Raw genomic sequence first — 21,773 nt, 5'->3', positions numbered from 1 at the left:
AAAAAGTTTTAAAAATACATATTATCCTCCACATAAAGTAACTTGCATAAGAATACGTCACTAACAAGGGCAGAAACAAGGCTTGAACTTACATTCTCTGACTCCAAATCCTGTATCTTTTCATCAATTAACTATTTGTCTTATAATCACTTCATTTCCTCTGCATACAATGTCAACTTAAAAATATGTAAAAATGTCAAGTTTTTTTTTCTTTTCCCCTGCTTATTTGATATTTATATTAAATATGTTGTTGCCAGGTGATTTTTTATATTAGCTTATTTTAACAGTGTCTTTTATTATTGTTAAGCACTGAATTAATGTTTGATCATGTAACTATTATGACTAATAGCCTAATAATAATTATCCTACTTCCTTTTCTTTCTTTTTTTTTCTTTTTTTTTTTTTTTTAGTTTTAGCATAGAACCAAACTATGACTTCCTCTATATCTATGATGGACCAGACAGTAATAGCCCACTGATTGGAAGTTTTCAAGACAGCAAGTTACCAGAGAGAATAGAAAGCAGCTCAAATACAATGCATTTGGCTTTTCGGAGTGATGGATCTGTTAGTTACACTGGATTTCATCTAGAATACAAAGGTAAATATGAATATTCCATGTTAGTATCATGATTTAAATTATAGATATTTTATACAGGAGAATAATTTTGTATGGCCCATTGTTAGTGGTTACTTTTATGTGCATTTTTAAATGCAGACTATGTACAGTTCATCTCATAAAAGCGTTCTCACAGTAGACCTTTCTTATTAGTGAGAAAGAAATTAGCATTTCCCTAATTACTACCAAAGGAAATGTATCAGGCAAACAAATTAACAATTAGTATATTGGAGGAGTTGGCTGGAGCCACACAATATTAAAAAACAAAACATACAAAAAAAGTCTCATTTTTTTAGAAGCTGAAGTTTCAGTCAAATACCTTCATTTGGAGAACACTTTCAGTGATAAAGGGAACAAAGTAGAGGATAATTGTATTTCAGAAAACATGTAAGTTGGGTGCCATCACTCATGCCTGTAATCCTAGCACTTTGGGAGGCCAAGGCAGGAGAATTACTTGAGCCCAGCAGTTTGAGACCAGCCTAAGAAACATAGTGAGAGCACATCTGTACATTTATTTTTTAATTAGTCAAGAGGGGTGGCATACATCTGTAGTACCAGCTACTCAAGAGACTGAGGCAGGAGGATCACTTGAGCCCAGGAGATGAAGGCTGCAGTGAGATATGATCATGCACTGCAGGCCAGCCTGGAAGAGCGAGACCCTGTCTCTAAGAAAATGTACACAGATATTTAAATATGTCAATATTCATAATAAGGAAAACAAGTATAGTTATAATGTTTTAGAATACTTCTGCTAGTGCAGAAGTATTGAATTGTATTAGAATGCCTATGGATATTTATAATTATATTTTTCTAAAATTTTGTAGTTTATGTCTACAGGAACAGATTTATATTTAGATTGCATAAACTTTAAATTTATTTTGCAACTACTGAGTCCATGAAGGGCATACTGATAATTCATCTCAAGTTATCAACTGATTTCTGAAAATACATGCTTTGATTTGTTACCACCTTTTGTTTAATATTTTCAATAACTGAAACTTATATATAGAATAATGAACTCCAAAGCATCCATCAGCCAACTTGACAAAAATTATCATTCTGCTATATTTGCTTCAGATCTCTTTATTCTTGTCTTAAAAAATCAAATATCACATATACAATGGAAACTCCTTTTGCATTTGCCATAGGAACAGGGGTTAGTCTCTTCAGGGCTATCATAAGAGGTCACAATAAATTTCACAACAACACATAATATGGGTAAGAAAGACGTTTTTAGGGAAATGAAACTCACAAGTCAGCAAGAAACAGATGCTTGGAGTCCTCCAATATCTCTGTCATCACTTAGAACTGTATGCCAGGTCAAGGGTAACTGCTGGACTTAAACAGTATCGTTTTCATTGCAGTGGAAAGCCTGATCCCTCCATAAGTCTCTCATTTCACAAGAAAAAGTAGGAAAATGGCCTTGTTAGTAGGAAAATGTACAGGACATTTGGCACAGACAGTGAGGTTTAGGGTGCTGGCTGTTTATTGAGGTTTTCTGCAAATGCTACCTGCTCTGTATCAGAAGATGCTTGGGGGAAGTTTAGACCTTGGGTTTATGGGTTAGAAACTCTTTTAGGGAGAGAGAGCTTGACCGCAACGTCACTCTAACCACCTGGTAGATAATTCCCTTACCATTCGTGGGAACCTGGCTAGCTGACCATGTAGGCAAACCATAATGAGCATTCAAGGTCATGTTTCAGACATTCCTGCTCTTTTCATGCTGGTATTCCCCCTAATCCTGAATTTTATACTTATCCTTTCCATGTATTTATGCTTGTACATATTTTTATATTTCTTATTTTCATACAAATTTTGTATTTTTATTATGTATGTATCCTTCTGAAAATTGATTTGGCCCCTTACATTGTTTTTGAGATTTATCAAAGTTAGAAGCATATACCTTTTAAGTCCTTTATGATACTCCACCATATGGCTATATCAAAGTTAATATATAAATTTTTCTGCTGATAGACATTTAGGCTGTTTTAGTTTATTACTACCAGAAATGAATGATGATGAAATGAACACTCTTTTACATGTCGTCTTGAATATATCTGTGAGATTCTTTTTAGATCATCTGTATACCTAAGAGTGGGATTATTAGGTCAAAGGGTATGAACCTCTTCAATGTAACTCTGTATTGCTGAATTATTCTCTAAAGAGACTGCATCAATTTAAACTTTCAAAAATCAGAGGATGAGAGCTTCAGAAATTCCACAGTTTTTAAAAACCAGTGCTTTTGTTAAACTTGCAAGTTGCTAATCTTATTAAATGATATCTCATTGTCATTTTTCTTGTCTTTTCCCTTATTAAGTTGAGCATCTTTTTCCTATTTTGCATACTGACATCTTCCTTCCTTCCTTCCTTCCTTCCTTCCTTCCTTCCTTCCTTCCTTCCTTCCTTCCTTGAGATGGAATCTTGCTCTGTCACCCAGGCTGGAGTGCAGTGGCGATCTCAGCTCACTGCAACCTCCACCTCCTGAGTTCATTCGATTATTATTAATTGTTTTAACTATAGTCCCGAGTTTTAACTATGGTGTATATTGCCTCTGAATTATTACTCTCTGTTACAAAAATATATTATTGAAGTGGTGATGTTGTCTGAGGTAAATACCCAGGGTTTGCCATTTGGCGCCAAGAAGATTAAGGACAGGGACAAATATGAGGAATGAGTTTAGGGGCGAAGATTTAATAGGCAAAAAAAAAAAAAAAAAGAGAGAGACAAAGGAGAACAACTCTCTCTTTTTCCTAAGAGAGGGGCAGCCGAAAGGGGAAAGCCGGCCCCACTGTTAACTATGTCAGATTTTATAGGCAGGCTTGAGGAGGCGGTGTCTGAGTTACATAGGACCCACAGACTAGTTTGACCAGGTATGACATTTACCTAGTGTGCGGGGTAAGCTGGTTGCCCCACCCTAATCTTCTTATGCAAAAGGAGCCTTTGCCTGGCAGGGGCTGTATTGTCTTCTTCTTCCTGTACTCGAGGTTTGGCAAGGGCAGATGGAGCCCCCATTTTGGACATGCCTAGTCCCAGGTAGCCTTTTCCTGTGGACACAACTGTGAGCGGGCCTTCACCTGTGCAAGTTTCTGGCTTGCCTGTCTATGTCTGCAACTCCATTTTGCAGGTGGCTCTGTGTTAGAAAAGAAAGTGATTTGAGGGCTGCTTTTCATTAAAACAAAAACTTTACTATCTGCCTGAGTAATTTCTTTTTAACTCCTGTATCATTATCAAATTGATTTAGTACCGTCTGATTGAGCTATAATTTTTCTTCCTTATACTCTCCTTGTCTGGTTTTGATACCAAGATTACACTACCTGCCTAAATTTGGGAGCATTCTCAATTTTCTAGTCTTGAAAATAGTTTGTATAAGATAGGATTATCTGTTTCTTGAACGTTTTCTAGAACTAAAACTACGGGACCAGTGACTTAAGGTGGTGAAATTTTAATGGTTGTAAATATATTTAGATTTGCTTTTTTACCTTAGATTTAAAAAACTCTTTGTAAAAACTAGTTCCTTTCATCCATGATTTCACATTTATTGACATGAAAATATTCACAGTATTTATCTTACTTTATTTGCTGCTGCATGTTTTTGTTAACATTGTTTAATATTTTTATTAATATTGCTTTTATCTATGTTAGTTCTTCCCTTTTATTGTCTCTAGATTTGCTAATCCTTTTCCCCATTTCTTGAGATAAATACTACTTTTTTTTTTTTTTTTTTTTGAGACGGAGTATCGCTCTGTCGCCCAGGCTGGAGCGCAGTGGTGCGATCCTGGCTCACTGCAACATTTGCATCCCTGATTAAAGCAATTTTCCTCCCTCAGCCTCCTGAGTAGCTGGGCTTATGGGTGTGCCCCACCACGCCTGGCTAATTTTTGTATCTTTAGTAGAGATGGGGTTTCACCATGTTGACCAGGCTGGTCTCAAACTCCTGACCTTGTGATCCGCACTCCTCAGTCACCCAAACAGCAGGTATTACAGGCATAAGCCACCACGCCCAGCCAATACTGCTTATTAATTTGCATTTTTTCTCTTTTGGTAATGAGCTTTTGGATCTACACATTTTCTTTAAGAACCTCTTAAGCTGCTATGCAAAAGTTTTGATATGTAGAGATTTATCATAATTTTATTCTAAATTGGTTGTAAGTATAGCATTATGATTTTTCTTTGCTGAAGTGCTACTTAAAAGTATTTCAAACTATCAAAATAAAATTTTAATCTATAACTTATTATATTATAAATTTCTAATTTACTTGCATCATCAGAGATGTATGATTCTGATTCTTTGGCTTGTCATAGGATTTGTTTTGTGGTCCATTGTATTGTCAAAATTTATGTTTCTTGTGTACTAGGAGAGAAATTTGTATCATCTAATGAGTGCAAGTTTTTTATATACATCCAATAAATTCCCTAGTTATATTGTTAAATATTCATCTTCTCACCGTTTTTTAACCTGTTTGGTCTAGCAATTATTGAAATAGTTGGGTAAAATCTACTATTCTTAACTTGCCATTTTTCTTAAAATTTTTACCACTTTTGTTTATATATTATGAAAGCCTGTGTTCAGGTGCATATAAATTGAATTTTTTCAGTTTTTTTGATACCTTGCATTTAGTATATTTATACTTGTTAGCCTTTTTCTTTTATTTTTTGCTTTATATTTCTTTTGCTTTTTCTGTATTCCTAATTTCAAAATCTTCCACTTGCTACCAAATAATGTCAATATCTGATACTTTCTTTCTTATTTATTCACTTATTTATTTTTAAGTTCACTTACTATGTGCATCCCCCTCACTCCAGTAACCCCCTAAACATATTCTAAAATACAAGTTTCTTAAGAGGAAAGCCCTTATCTGTTCATTCACCACTATACACTAAGTGCCAAGAATAGTGCCCACACACAGTAGTTATTCAATTTGTTACTCGATTGGTTTTGAGCATTGCAAAGAGGTGTTTTCTGTTTTAAAATCAAGTCAGAATTTGAATATTAGAATAATAACATTCTTTAAATGTAAGAAACCTTAGAATTGTATTCCTGTTCTAAATTTTATATACGTGAGAACTTGGCTTAGAAATAGCTGCCTGCAAGCTGAAAGGCTTATACATGTGACCTGTTTAAAAAAGAAAGAAATAAACCTTTTAGGAAATCTGTAGAGATAAAGTGAGGTTCTACTGTAAATTAATATTTAGTAAAACATTTCCAAATATCACTATGATAAAAGCTGCAGCAAGAGTATCTCACTAGAAATCCAGTGGTAGATGGTCCTGATTATGACTTTCTTTCTCATGGAAACTGGTCATGACCTTATAATGCTTTTTCTAGGTAACACTCCATGTAGCCCTTACTAAGGCCAAGTAGTTAAGCAATTGAGATAAAAAACCTATTTGCTATTATCTCAGCTAAATATACGTCCTTCCCTATTTCCCCGCTTGATCAATTTCAATGTTTTCATCACTTCCAAAAACTTAAGATTTATACTGTCATAGATAAAGAACTACAAATATAATTTTTTTAAAAAAAGATTATTTACTATGCACTTACTCTACTATAGGTTCAATGATTAGACCTCATTAGTAGGCATGGGAAGGATATAGATAATGCATGTATAAATGCAATAAAAACATTACAGAACAACCTTATAAGTATTGTTATCCCCATTTTACAAAGGATACAATTGAAAATCTAATTGTCAAAATGATTTGCACAAGACTACATAAATTATTGTTACCTTTAAGAATAAAGGCAAAGAAAAATATAAGCATAGGTAGAGAGAAATACATAATTATCCCATTAACTACATCCTTCTTCCCCACCCACTGTCTTCACCTACTATACCAGTACCCATTTAGACACAATTCCACCAAGTGTTATTTGTATACACCAGATAATATTTCCTTATAATAATGTTCCCGAGATCCAATCTCATTAATTCTCTAACCTGGTCCTCAAACCCAAACCCCCTGCCCTGTTTATGGGAAAATCTCATTGCCCACTTCAGGGTCTCCAAGGTCTGTCTTATCAGCTTCCTTATTTCCTATTCCTATTTTAATAAATGTTTCCTGTCTATTTGTCCAGTTTCTTAAGGCTGACAAAGTGGTGCTGATGTTTATAATGACTGAAAAATGAACATCTCATTATTTTCAACATAAAAATATGCACACCCAAATAAATGGACATATACCTTGAGGCCCCAGATAGTAAAGATATTTTTCTTTATCTTTTGTAACATATATCACATATCTTGACTTAAGCATGTTGGTTTCTATAGCACTTAGAAAGTAATTAGTGGTCTTTTTCCTTTTAAAATTTTTAATTTTTACAGATTCATAGTAGATATGTATATATTTATGGAGTACACGCGATATTTTGATACAGGTGCACAATGTGTCATAATCATTGTCAAGGTAAATGAGGTATCCATCACCTCAAGCATTTATCATTTATTTATGTAACAAACATTCCAATTATATTCTTTTAGTTATTTTTAAATATACAATAAATTATTGTTGACTGTAGTCACCCTGTTGTGCTATCAAAGACTAGATCCTTATTCATTCTGTCTAACTTTGTTTTCATACCATTAACTATCCGCACTTCCCACCCCTTACCTTTCCCAGTCTCTGGTAACAGTCATTCTACTCTCTGTCTCTACAAGTTCAATTATTTCAATTTTTTATCTACTACAAATGAGTAAAAACATGAAAAGTTTTCCTTTTTTATTTTTAATTTTTGTGGGTATACAGTAGGTGTATACATTTAGGGAGTATATGAGATATTTTGATACAGGTATGCAACGTGTAATGACTAACATCAGGGTAAATGAGGTATTCATAATCTCAAGCATTTATCCTTTGTATTAGAAACAAACTCTACTCTTTTAGTTATTTTTAAACGTACAATTAAATTATTATTGACTATAGTCACACTGTTGTGCTATCAAATACTAGATCTTATTCATTCTTTTTAATTATTTTTTGTACCCATTAACTATCCCCATTTTTCCCCCAACACCTCCACTACCCTTCCCAGCCTCTGGTAACTATCCTTCTAGTCTCTAACTCCATGAGTTCAATTGTTTTTAATTTTTAGCTCCCACAAATAAGTAAGAAAATGCAAAATTTGTCTTTCTGTGCCTGACTTATTTCACTTACGTCCTCCAGTTCCATCCATGTTGTTACAGATATTTCATTCTTTTTTATGGCGGAATACTACTTCATTGTATATATATGCCACTTTTTTAAATATATTTGTCTGTTGATGGACACTTTAGGTTGCTTCCAAATCTTGACTATTCTGAGCAGTACTACAAAAAACATGAGAGTGCAGATATCTCTTCGATATACTGATTTCTGTCTTTTGGGTATATACTAGCAGTGGGATTGCTAGATCATAGGGTAGTTTCTATTTTTAGTTTTTTGAGGACCCTCTATACTGTTGATACTGTTCTCCATAGTGGCTGTGCTAATTTACATCCCCCTCAACAGTGTACGAGGTTTGCCTTTTCTCCCCATTCTCACCAGCATTTGTTAATGCCTTTAATTAAAAATTAAGATGTAAGCTTTATTGTATATGTTCACTTCTAGCTCTAATAAAACTTATATATATATATACACACACATGCATACATACATCTATTTATATTTAGCAGAAATAATTTTAAAATAAAACTAAAATATTTGAGATGCAGCAGATCTAAAATATATCTTCTGACATATTTTATTTGGAGACTATAAGGAGGCAAAATACTCTTTTACCTAGTGTCTGTTCAGTAGGCAAATCACTATTAAGCAGATAAAATTAATTATACATAAAAATAATGCTAATAACTTGTCTGCCTCATAATTTTTATTCGGAAACTAAAATCAGCTTTCCAGCTACTGCCTAGACATTTATATAAGTATTCTCCAGGTGTTTTCGAAATTTCCAGGTGTAATTGCTACGACATACATGGATATAAACAAGGCAGTATTATTCATAGAAAGCTAGTCACCAAGGATTTAAAACAGTATATAAACATTATAACGAGATAAGTGCATTCTCTCAAATTGAGACTAGCATTGTAAAATTGTTGCAGACTCAATATTTTTAAATTTGTCAAACATGTTTCCCTTTCCTCAAAAAACAGGATGCTTGCATTACAGTTTCACTGACAGTTTACTGAAACATTGGGGAAAACTTCAAGGAAGAAGAAAGCAAATTTTTCAAAAGATGAATATTAGGAGAATAGACTTGTCAACGAGATTAATTCTTTTAAACAGAAATTTAAATCCTTCGTTTACCCTCCAGGGACTTAGTTCAATTTCACGAAGTCCAGCTGTAAATGACAGGTTTCTGTTCTGTCTAAAAATTATATTGCGTTTTCCTGCTTGTTTAAGGGAAGGTACAATGTAAGGTTTTATTTTTATAAATAAACAAATCAATCCCTGCATCACTAAAGCCCCATTCTTAGTGACCAAATTAAGTAGTCACCCTGCTGGTTCTTGCATAAAAAGAGTTGTGTGAGTATTTTATATGAAAAGAAATATATTCCATGGTTTGGGACAAAATTTTTATAGAGCAGCTGAGTATAATGTATGGAGTGCAAATTTTGTGTATGTGCATCAGTGTGTGTATGTGTATGTGTGTGCTTGGGAGAACATCAAGTCATTTAGCTCTGGTTTGAAACTCAGGAATCACATTTATCTACTTGCACATGTCAGCACACCTCTTCCCCTACAAAATTTTCATCGCCTTTTCACCTAATCTGTTCCTTATTCTCTCAATGCTCACTTTAGATACCACTTTTTCAGTGAGGTTTCTGAATGCTTCCCTTTACACAGCATTCCAGAATTGCAAGTCTTTATTTAATGTAATTCCTTTCTTTAACAGACTGTAATTTCCATGAGCGCCAGAACATTTTCTGATTGTCCACTGCTACATTTCTAGAGTTAGTAGGGTAGTGAGCCCTTAAGTAGTGAAAGAAAGAAAAGAAAAAAGAAAAGGAAAGAAAAGAAAAGATAGAGAGAAAGAAAGAAAGAAAAAGAAAGAAAGAAAAAGAGAGAGGGAAAGAACCCTTTTCATTTCTCTGATATTCTATTAAAATTATTTAAATGTTTGGTTCCACCATTTCCTCTTTAGTTGAATTGGGAGAAATTATATATAGTGTTCTTCTTAAAGCACAGATTTCTCATTATTTCTTATATATGTTAAAGTACAATAAACTCTTTGCAAACTTTTATGAATGCAAGAAACATATTCTTACTGGTGTAATTAATTATATTTTGATATAAAAATGTTTGTAGTAGCCAAACACCAAGATATCATTGACTTAAATTCCAAAGATTCCATGACTCATATTCAGAGACATACCCACTTTCTGATTTCTTATTAAAACAAAAAATATTCTAATGTAGAAAATCACTACATTTGTTATCCTGATTTATTGTGATGGCCTTTACATTGTACATTTCTTTATTATTTTTTAAGTAATCAATAATTACAAAATGGAAATAATCTCAAGGCCTCATCCAGATCTGTTAACAACAAAGTGTGATAGTACTTTTGCCATAAAATGAATGAGCTAATTCTATTTCTCTACATATTTTAAAAATATTCTGTCAGTCTCTTTGTTTACTATCTGGGTACAATGAAAACAATTCCTCTGTTGTGAAAGGATTTTATTTTTCAATCTGTCTGTTACTTCTAGCTTTGAAAGTGTTTTGCATAGGGATAGATAATCTGTCCAAAAATATTGTGGTTTGGGTTTTGCTATTTTATAATGGGAGACCTCTGATAAAAATGTGGAGAATGACTGGAGAAAATAGGGTAAGAAAAATTGTTGCAGGGCAGAGAAATAGGGCCTTTTATTTTGCGGTAGGTGGTGAAACAAACTGAGCTCAACATAGGCAGAAAAACCACTTCTAGGTTCAGTAACATGGGATGGGCATTACTTGTGGGGAGATCTTTTAAATAAAGACCTTTTGTAGGGGTCCTACTTTTTCCCCAAAGTAATTCATTTATGGTACCGACACATGGATTATAACACACATAATGTTTATAATAAATTCTGAAACCCTATGTTTGACTATATACATTAGATACTAAGTTTAATGGGAAGATCTTTGATGATCTTTATAATTTATTTATCTTACTAATAAATATGCATTAGCAATTTGTCAGATATGGATAAGGGGTCCCTTGTACTTTGAGCCCCCAAACAAAGACAGAAATGGTGCTGCTGCTTTTTTCCTTCTTGGTTAGAAAAAGAAATGAATATGTCTTAAAGGTCCATAAAAAACAGTCAGTTGTCCCTTGGTATCCCTGGGTAACTGGTACCAGAACGTCTCAGATACTAACATTCACAGATGTGAACATATAACCTCCCATATGCATTAAATCATCTCTAGATTACCAATAATACAGGATATGATGTAAATACTAGGTAAACAGTTGTTATACTGTGTTATTTAGGGAGTAATGACAAAAAAGTCTGTACATATTCAGTGCAGTACAGTTTTTTCCAAATATTTTCCATCTGCAGTTAGCTGAATCCACAGATGCAGAATCCATGTATTACAGAGTGCTAACTGTATTTTAAAGCAATTAATGTTATATTAACACTGTTTTACAGCAAAACTCCGAGAGTCCTGCTTTGATCCAGGCAATATAATGAATGGCACCAGACTTGGAATGGATTATAAATTAGGGTCAACAGTCACCTATTACTGTGATGCTGGGTATGTTCTTCAAGGTTATTCAACACTCACCTGTATCATGGGAGATGATGGAAGACCTGGATGGAATAGAGTCTTGCCAAGTTGTCATGGTAAGAAACATATTTTTATGGCTGAATTTTCATTATTAGGAAAAATCGGCTGGGCACTGGTGGTTCATGCCTGTAATCCCAGCACTTTGGGAGGCCAAGGCGGGTGGATCAAGAGGTCAAGAGATCGAGACCATCCTGGTCAACATTGTGAAACCCCTCTCTACCAAAAATACAAAAATTAGCTGGCTGTGGTGGCACGCACCTATAGTCCCAGCTACTCGGGGGGCTGAGGCAGGAGAATCACTTGAACCCGGGAGGCAGAAGTTGCAGTGAGCCAAGATCATGCCACTGCACTCCAGCCTGGGCGACTATGTGAGACTGTGTCTGGAAAAAAAAAAAAAAAAAGTCATTTCTGTGTTTCAAAACATCAGCTATTCAACATACAATCTACAAGTGTGGTATTGGCAATGCAGAGATTTTATCAATTATTATTATTATTATTATTTTGTTGTTGTTGTTGAGACGGAGTCTCGCTCTGTCACCGAGGCTGGAGTGCAGTGGCTGGATCTCAGCTCACTGTAAGCTCCGCCTCCCGGGTTTACGCCATTCTCCTGCCTCAGCCTCCCGAGTAGCTGGGACCACAGTCGCCGCCACCTCGCCCTGCTAGTTTTTTTGTTTGTTTGTTTGTTTGTTTGTTTTTAGTAGAGACGGGGTTTCACTGTGTTAGCCAGGATGGTCTTGATCTCCTGACCTCATGATTCGCCCGTCTTGGCCTCCCAAAGTGCTGGAATTACAGGCTTGAGACACCGCTCCCGGCCTATCAATTATTTTTAAGTTGAATTCAATAAAGAACTGATTTTGGAAAACTGCCTATATTCCCAGGTGTCTCTAAAGCAATATTCGTATAATAATAGGCAAACCTTCTGAGAACTGGGTTATGGCCTGTTACGCTAATTTTTGTGCCCTCAGGATTTGTACCTGAAAATGTTAGGTGCTCAGAAAATATTGGCTGAGTACATGAGGAACAAACACGCTAAAACTGACATTTCAACCCAAGTAGATAAATTTAATAATTTAAATATTATTAAAAGCTGGTGATAAATCTTTGTCTATAATAAGGATAAGGAAGAATGTGTATTTCTTCTAGAAATTAGGTTGCCTAGAAGGAGATAGAATACTGCATATTTAAAAATCATATACTTGTATATAACTCTATATAAGAATGGAGATACAGTGAGAAAAGAAAAACAGAGAAACAGTGATATCACTGCTTAGGGTTGCTAGAGACTCCCTAGTCCATTAAATGATTCTAATGCATTGTATGAAAATTAACACAAAAATGATATCATCTAGGACAGATTTCCCAAACTATGGGTCACCAACAGTGAATCATAAAATCAATTCATTGGGTTGTGACTAGCATATAATAAACATATAAGTGAATCGAATAAAATTAAAAGTTAATAAAAATAATAGAAAAAAGTATACTTTTTAATTATACTTTAAGTTCTAGGGTGCATATGCACAACGTTCAGGTTTGTTACATATGTATAACTCATCATTTACATTAGGTGTATCTCCTGATGCTATCCCTCCCCCCTCCCCCTACCCCACAACAGGCCCCGGTGTGTGATGTTCCCCTTCCTGTGTCCACATGATCTCATTGTTCAATTCCCACCTATGAATGAGAACATGTGGTGTTTTGGTTTTCTGTTCTTGCGATAGTTTGCTCATGCTCAGAATGATGGTTTCCAGCTGCATCCATGTCCCTACAAAGGACACAAACTCATCCTTTTTGATGGCTGCATAGTATTCCATGGTGTATATGTGCCACATTTTCTTAATCCAGTCTGTCATTGATGGACATTTGGGTTGGTTCCAAGTCTTTGCTATTGTGAATAGTGCTGCAATAAACATACGTGTGCATGTATCTTTATAGCAGCATGATTTATAATCCTTTGGGTATATACCCAGTAATGGGATGGCTGGGTCAAATGGTATTTCTTGTTCTAGATCCTTAAGGAATCTCCACACTGTCTTCCACAATGGTTAAACTAGGTTACAGTCCCAGAAAAAAGTATGCTTTAAGGAACATAGAGTATTTTTGTTTGTTTGTTTTTGAGATGGAGTCTGGCTCTGCTGCCCAGGCTGGAGTGCAGTGGCGTGATCTGGGCTCACTGCAACTCCAACTCCTGTGTTCAAGCGATTCTCCTGCCTCAGACTCTCTAATGGCTGGGATTACAGGTGTGCACCACCACACCCAGATAATTTTTGAATTTTTAGTAGAGATGGTTTTTTGCCATGTTGCTCAAGCTGGTCTCAAACTCCTGGCCTCAAGAAATCCGTTCACCTCAACCTCCCAAAGTGCTGGGATTACAGGAGTGAACCACTGCACCCGGCCGAGAGTACATATTACTTTTGGAAAATTTCCCTGTTATATATAAAGAAATAAATAAAATACAATAAATATACATCTGTATATATATATATATACCTGCATGCATTCAAGTGTTTGTTTGAATTGGGCTATGATATAAATTGCATTTCTTACTATTAATTTCAGTGAAAATAACCAACAATTTTTGATATCTAATATACATGGTAATTTTTCCTAGTTGAAGAATGTATTCAGTTATAAGAATTACATGTGCACAATTTCTGACTTACCCCTCTCTGGGTTTATTTTGTCTCATCTATGAAATAGGGATAATTAACATTTTTTACTTCAAAATATTGTTATAAGAAACAAAGAAATGGAAGACATCTTCTGATTGGTCCATCTTTACCAGAACAGCTGGTTAATTTTTGACTTGCATTTATGGTTCATCTATCAGAAAATAAAAGGAATAAATAGAGAAATAACTGCTTTGGAATTAATTGTTCCAAAGAGAGAAAAAGTGATTGATGGCATGGAAGTTTATAGGAAATTTAAGAGAAAGGGTTGTTGTATCATATTAGAATGTAGAACCGTAGAAATTAGTATTATATAATTTAGAATTTAAATAATCTAATTTAGCTAGAAAAAACATACTAAACATAGAAAAGAACTTTTCAAATTTTACTGTCAATGATCATTTGGAAACTACAGAAAATTTCTGAAAAATTTCTGGGAGTCAGATTCAAAATAACTAAAAGTCCTGATGCAGAAATATCAAAGGACACAAAAAACTATAGATTAATAAGATAGATGTTAATCACAGGGATAAATGATTAAGTAGATGGCTTTCAATGACAGGTGAAAAAGTCAGGAACACTAGAGTATAGCATACATTCGCTAAGAATATGCCCACCTAATATAATCATATTCCTTTCCAGTAGGTCATAGAAATGTCAGTTTCAGCATGAAATGTTCCATATGCCATAATATTTTTTTTAAAAAAATCCTTTTGAGCCAAAAACATTTTATTGGATCAATTATGGCCCAATTAAGTATACTTAATGTTCGTTGAATAGTTCATATCTACAGACAATTTAGAGCTTACGGCAGACCTGGATTCAAATAGATGTCTTCTGACACCTGTGACCTAAGGCAAACTCAGTCTTGACTTTTAAATCTCTAAAACTAGATTAGTAGTTATTAATTCAATAGGTTATTGTGAAGATTCAATTGGTAAACACAACACACACAGAGAATCTAGTAAAGTTTCTGGCAAAAGTTGGAATATAAATATATGGAAGTTGTGATTTTCAACGCAGTGTTCCAAGAGAAGCAAAGTGCTGATAAACATGCATCACATCTTGCATTGGGTGTTATGTTTTGGTTAACTAATATACTTCTGTCTTTTTAATATTAATTAAAATTAATTTATCTATGTTATGATGTGAATACACACATTCATTCACTCCTGAAAATTGAACAGGTGTTGAGTATTTAAAAATTTCCGTAAGAGATAATTTTTACCACCAATTAAGTATCATTAGACTTTTAATCAAAATGGACAAGATGTTATGGAAATCAAATAAAATTTATCCAGTGAACTCTTTAAGCTATTAGAAAAAAAGTTTAAGATAAGTTTATGATTGCAACCAATAATTTCTAGTATAGTTGGGGAAAAAAATTCTGTTTTAGAACTAGATATATTTAATACTAAACAATGATTTTTTTTTTTAATGTCTGGGTTTCTGTGTTACTTTTCAATTTATTTATTTAGTATATCTAATCATAAGATATTGTGTAATTTGCAAGGTTGTTGGAAAATCATATTAAATAACTTATTTTAAACATTGGTCTGTGGCTGTCACTGTCACACAATGAGGAGCATTTGATATATTTTAGTTTCCTAATCAATGTCACACATATCTAATTATTTTTCCTCAGCACTTACACACAGGACTGGCTGACTTTCAGATGTAACAACATAATACTCTTTTTTTTTTTTTTTTTTTTTTCCAGACAGGGTCTCACTCTGTCACCCATGCTGGAGTGCAGTAGTACAACCATGGCTCACTAAAGCCTGTACTTCCCAAGTTCAGGCAGTTCTCCCACCTCAGCTTCTCAAGTAGCTGGGACTACAGGCATGTGCCACCACACCCAGCTAATTTTTTATTTTTATTTTTTTGCAGAAACAGTGTCTAACTATGTTGCCCAGGCTGGTCTTGAACTACTGGCCTCAAGTGATCCTCCCGCCTTGGTGTCCCACAATGCCAAGGTTACAGTCATGAGTCACCACACCTGGCCTAAGTTAATACTTAAAAGTCAAATTTAGTATTTAAAGTATGCGTAATAATCCAGAGGGTTCATTGTTCATAAAAACAAATTATTTTGTATTTTTTAAGATAAATTTTGTATTTTTATCTGAGATATGCCTGTGATAACTAAGAAAAAAATAAGAAGTAGCTTATATTTAAAGCAATGGTCATCTGCCTTATCCCTCTTTATCCTCCTATTGGTCAGAAGCTGAAGGTTCTAATTTCTGTTTCTAATTGCTCTGATGGCCCCTCCCATAACTCCATATAACATAGAAAGATCTGTTTCTTTATTTACCAACTGTAGATAATACCTCATGATTCCCTGATACAAAAGATGATGCAACATACACAGTCCCTCTCTTCAGTGTTTCATAGTTATATTATTTGGGGTTATTCTAGTGATTGCTTTTGCTATACATTAATATGTGTATGCCTCTATTCCTAATTTTATCAATGTTTGAGAATTAAGTGACTGGCACTTTGCTGCTTTTCAGCCTAGGTGCCATCCCATAGTAGGTATCCTGACTAAAATCTCTGATAAAATTGTGACTGACTGGTAGGCATTGCTTTTGAGTGCATAAATAGGAAGTTAACTGTGATTCCTAGGAGTGAAAATAAGGACAGCTTTTTATTTATTTATTTATTTATTTATTTATTTATTTATTTATTTATTTTAGTGTAGAAGCAAATACCAACATGATCATATTCTGTAGACTCTTAGAACACAACTATGTTTTGCTTTTTCTTATAATGTTGTCTTAGTCTGACCCTAGAAGAGCATAAGCTCCATGCAGTCATAGGCTATATATCCCGTTTAGCATGTAACACCTTAATTTATATAAACAGGCTCTTGTTAAATATCTGCAAACTCAAACTAAACCATATTAATTTATAAAGTTTGTCTATTTTAGAAGATAGAATTTTATCATGATTTAGGATTAAGTGTACATTTTAAATCAGAAGAAAATGTTTTTAAGAGCTTAAGGTGGACACTGGGAGATTATATTTGTCAGAAATAGATGCAAAATGATTGCATCCTGTGGTAAGTCCTGCTCAGTGATGAGAAACTCTGCAGTTTATCTCATGATATTGTCATATATATTAAATGATAGCAGAACAGCATATCTGTACCTACATTCCTTTCATGATTTAAAAAAAAAAAGTGTTTAGAAAATAATTTCTTCCCTTTTTATTTTTCTTACTTTAAAAAGGATCTTTTAAAACTCTGTAGTAATTTAGTTATATACAGACATACTAAATTAAAGTAGAAGTCATATGTCATTCTTATCCATAATCTCACTCAATATTAAATAAAGGTAATAAAACAAAAATAGTGGCAGATTTCAGATGTTCCCTTTAATATTCATTGCTTGATTTATCTCACCTAATCATGTTGCCTTGACTTATTTTATCTAATGGCACAGCTCTACCCTTGTCCAGAGCATCTGCCATCTCTTACCTCTTTTCCTCTCTCCTAACTAGTTTTTCTCCTTCCTTTGTTCTCCATATAGTATCTTCCAAACAACAATACAGTCATCTTTTGAGCATAGTTCAGATTATATCATATTTACTCAAAATCCACCAATGGCTTCCCAAATCAGAATAAATGCCAAAGATCCTATAATCCAAAATTCTACTTCATCTTCTCATATACACCCTGACCTCTTTATTGTTTCCTCCCTCTGCTACACTCTTTGAGTGATACTAGCCTTCTTGGTATTTCTTCAAAGCACTGATCAGACTTCTGCCCCACATCTTTTGCACATGCTGTTCTTTCGGCTTGTATTACTTTTACCCCAGCTCTCTGGCTGGCTAGCTCTCTCGTTTCTTTCAGGTATCTAATCTCTTGTCTTCTTACTAGAAGAAAATTCCTATTTACCATCCCCCTGCTCCTCAGAGCTCCCAGGACAGAATCAATATCTATTCTAAAATTGCAACTCTATATCCTGAATAAGGATTTATCTGATGTATGTAAAGCCCAAAGTACTTTCAGGACCTCGTAACTTTGAAAGGTAAATCATTAAACTAGAGAGTACTGACCACAGTACGAATGAAATCTTCTTAATCTTTTCCACTGTTACAACATACAGTGAGCATCCAATTAATAGGCAGTTATAATATATGACCCTAAGAATAAACATATTTGGACTGTTAATGAACTACTAGTTCACCAATTATTCCAAAGAAAAGATCATTTGTTGATTCCTGTTAGTCAGGTATTAAAAGTACCATTATGCCTGGTCCTGCATTAAAAATTGGGGATAACAACATGAAATCAATATGGTCCTTGCCCTTAGAGAGTTTATAATCTGATGAGATACAGACAGGTAAGGTCCATTGCTAGAAATAAAAACAGTACTGTGAGCACAGCATGGAGATACATCTGATCTTGTTATGAAGAGAGATCAGGTAAGCTTCCTTATGAAAGTGATACATAAACTGAATTTTAAAAGTATAAATAATAAGAAACTAGGTGAACCACAGGACATAAAGAGATTATGTGTTTCACAACTCGGGTTCAGCGTATGTAAACATGTAGAAGCAAAGAGCAAATGGAAATGCTGGTGGAATTTCAAGCAATTCAGTAGAACAAGAGCATAGGGAGGAGGATTGTTGACAGATGACAGCTTACCTGTATCAAGCTGGTAATAATAATATTACATATTATTTTGTATTTCACCATAATGCCATGAAATAGAGACTGTTCATGTTCTCATTTTACAGATGAGGAAACCAAGACACAGAGAGAGGTTCAGCCACTTGTTCAAAGTCACACATGCTTAGCAGTCTTCTTATGAAGCCATGATCTTAATCACTGCCCTATAGGTAGGCTGGTTAATTCTGCAAAGAACTTTGTATTGGCCTTTTTGTATCTCCAGAACCAAAGAGTGCCTGGAATATTTTAAGTGGTTTAGTGTTTTACAAATGATGTATGGCACTAAGAATAAGTGGTGAGATTGAAATCTTCCTCCAGGCTAAGTATGAGAATTAAGAGAATGTAAATTCCTACAAAAAAATCAAACAAACAAATAAACAAAAAAAAAACCTGATAAAATTTTTCATCTTAAGTGCATTTTTGTATTTCATCTAAAATGCAACTCTGAACAGTATACAAAGGCCTATATAGATATATTAGCCAGTGCCAGCTCTGTTTTTTCCAATACCTTTGTTTCACTTATGCTGATATAAGATCTGGATTCTGCAAAAAAAAAAAAAAAAAAAAAATATATATATATATATATATACACCCACACACACATATACACACACACACACACACACACACACACACACACACACACACACACATATATATATATTTAAGTAACTCAATCACTGATGACCTCTAAGTTCAGTCAAAAGTGCCTAAATGCAAATATGTTAAGATTAGACATCCAGTGGTCTGGCACCATTCTCTGTTCAACTTCCAAGTATATGTGGAGTTGTTGGAACCGAACTGTCGATTCCTTCCTGGGCAGGGGTCGCCGCGAAGGATCACCGACACGAGATTCACAGCAGAGAGTTATTTATTACTAGCGCGCTAGGGTCCCAAGTTCTAAGTTGGCCCTGGGACCCCGACTGCTTGTTACAGGCTGTTTATATAGGCAAATACAAGTTCAAACACAGCTTAGGGCGCGAAATTCAAACAAAGCTTTAGGCGCGTGGTAATTGGGTCTGTTTATGGCCTGAGCAAGGTGTCTTATGCTAATTGGTTAGAGCAGGACCTTATGAGGTTTTTTTCTTGGAGTTGCTGATTCCGGGAACTTCGAGGCAGGGTGGGACCCCCGGAATTGGCAGGGTGGGACCCCATGAGGTTGTTTCCCGGAATTGGCAGGGTGGGACCCTATCAGGGTGGGACCTTATTGAGGCAGGGTGGGACCCTATCCAGAGCCACCTGGTGTTAATTTTTTCTATATGAGGCCTAGTTTCTAAATTTTATGAGGCCTAGTTTCATTCCCTCCTCTTTTTGTGTCAGAGGCTCAATCTTGAGCCTCTTTTTTTAGTCCTGAGGGTCTGGTATAGTTGGGTCAGAACCATAGCATGTAATCTATTTTTAATAAGGGTGAGTAAGTGGTTGAGTATGCATGGCCTGAAAGTCAGGATGAGCGTGAGCAGGATGAGGGGTCTTAAGATGGTGGAGATTAGGGTGCTAAGCCAAGGGGATTGGTTGTACTAATTTTTAAACTAACTTTGTTGAGATTTTTTTCTCTTTTAGTTTTGCCATAGAATCTTTAACTATTTTTGAATGATCTGCATAAAAACAACATTGCTCTTTTAGGGCTGCACAGAGCCCGCCCTTTTTAGAAAGACAATTTCTAGTCCTTGTCGGTTTTGTAATATAATTTCAGACAGAGAAGTCAAGGACTTTTCAAGTTTTGTGATAGATTGTTCTATGGCTTTAAGGTTTTTATCTATGGCTACTTTAAGTTGTTGCAGATGATGGTTACTATGCACTAGGGCTGCTGTCCTGGTCTTAACTCCAGCCGCTACCTTAATTTTTAACATGTCGGCGAGGGTGAGGGAGATTAAGGGCGGGGAAGTGCTTTGAGGAGTTTTTAGTTGGGGCTTCTCCGATATGGAAACCGGGGGCTTCTTAGCTTCTAATAAAACCTGGTCTGGCCTTACTGCAACAGGGGCAGTGTCTGGATTGACTAATAGTCTGATTTGGAGGGGAATTTTAGGCGGGTTGTGCTGGTATAAATAGAGACTTTATATTAATTTTGTTGTTATCTATCTGTTATCAGATTTTGCCGCATCTTTAAACTTGATGTGAACCAGGTTGCAATTTTCTGAATATCGGGTTGTGGTACAGGGCTGGACAAAGGGCATAGTTATATACTAAGGTTTTGTGGCTTATTTTTACTTTTTATTATTAGTAGTTACACAGGACCAGTTTTTGCAATACAAGTGAGTCAGATTTCTACAAGTTTTTTATTGGTTCTGTCTTGCATCCGGGACAGGCATAAAACCTGTTCCGGCTGATGGACATTTTTCTAGCCTGTCTTTTCTATTTTTGTCTATCTTGAGGAGTTCTTAATAGGACTCCTGTGGGACTAGTAAACCGGGGGCCTGTGTCTTTTATTTTTTTTTTGCTATATATATATTTTTTTTTAGGTTGAAATAGAGGTCTGGAAACCAAGTCTTTATAGGAGCATTTTCGGAGGTCTTATTTAAGACCTCTTGATTATTAAAATTAATTGTCAGGTCAGGCTAAATGGCCGGTGGGGGTTAGCGTCAAAAACTACACTAGAGACGGCGCAGGGAAGAAGGGTAAACAATAAGTAAGGAGTTAGATACGAGAGAGTCTTATCTTGAGCGGGTCCGCGGAGCGTTGGAGTTTTCACGTCTTAAGTGGTGTTGATCCGGACGTCTCTGGAGCAGCCTTGGCGTGGGATGCGTGGATCTAAGTGGAGATTCCGTCAACCTTTATGGCTGGAAGGGGTGACTGGTCAGGAGAACAATGTAGGGTTCTTTCCACCGAGGCTCTAGTCCTTGAGTGCGATGCCGTCTAATGTAGACAGAGTTTCTCACCTGGAAGGGGTGACTGGTCTGTGGATGTCTGGGTTGGTACAGTTCTGCCAAGGGGGCCCAGATTTGGGCCTGTACTGCTTGGAGTCCTTTTAGCCGGGCCTGTAGGTTAGTCTTAGGATCGGAGGGGGAGAAGGAATTAAGCAAGGTTGACAAAGGGGGAGGTCCTCCGTAGAGGATTTCATATGGAG

At 35.3% G+C, this 21,773-nt stretch overlaps 1 protein-coding gene across 6 annotated transcripts in view; it reads left to right on the top strand.

Annotated features, from left to right (window-relative positions):
* The window catches only part of CSMD3 (CUB and Sushi multiple domains 3), a 1,225,248-nt gene that overhangs the window by 936,682 nt on the left and 266,793 nt on the right, over window positions 1–21,773 (top strand). For all 6 annotated transcript variants that reach the window (XM_045398613.2, XM_045398612.2, XM_045398610.2 and 3 more), the window contains 2 exons: window positions 411–598; window positions 11,230–11,424. In XM_045398613.2, the coding sequence (XP_045254548.2) occupies window positions 411–598; window positions 11,230–11,424 (383 nt within the window). The remainder of the gene's footprint in view (window positions 1–410; window positions 599–11,229; window positions 11,425–21,773) is intronic.

Source organism: Macaca fascicularis, chromosome 8, assembly GCF_037993035.2.
Source record: "Macaca fascicularis isolate 582-1 chromosome 8, T2T-MFA8v1.1".
Classification (NCBI taxonomy): Eukaryota; Metazoa; Chordata; class Mammalia; order Primates; family Cercopithecidae; genus Macaca; species Macaca fascicularis.
The sequence above is the reverse complement of the archived record's forward strand: the minus strand, read 5'-3'. Positions and strand labels throughout refer to the sequence as shown.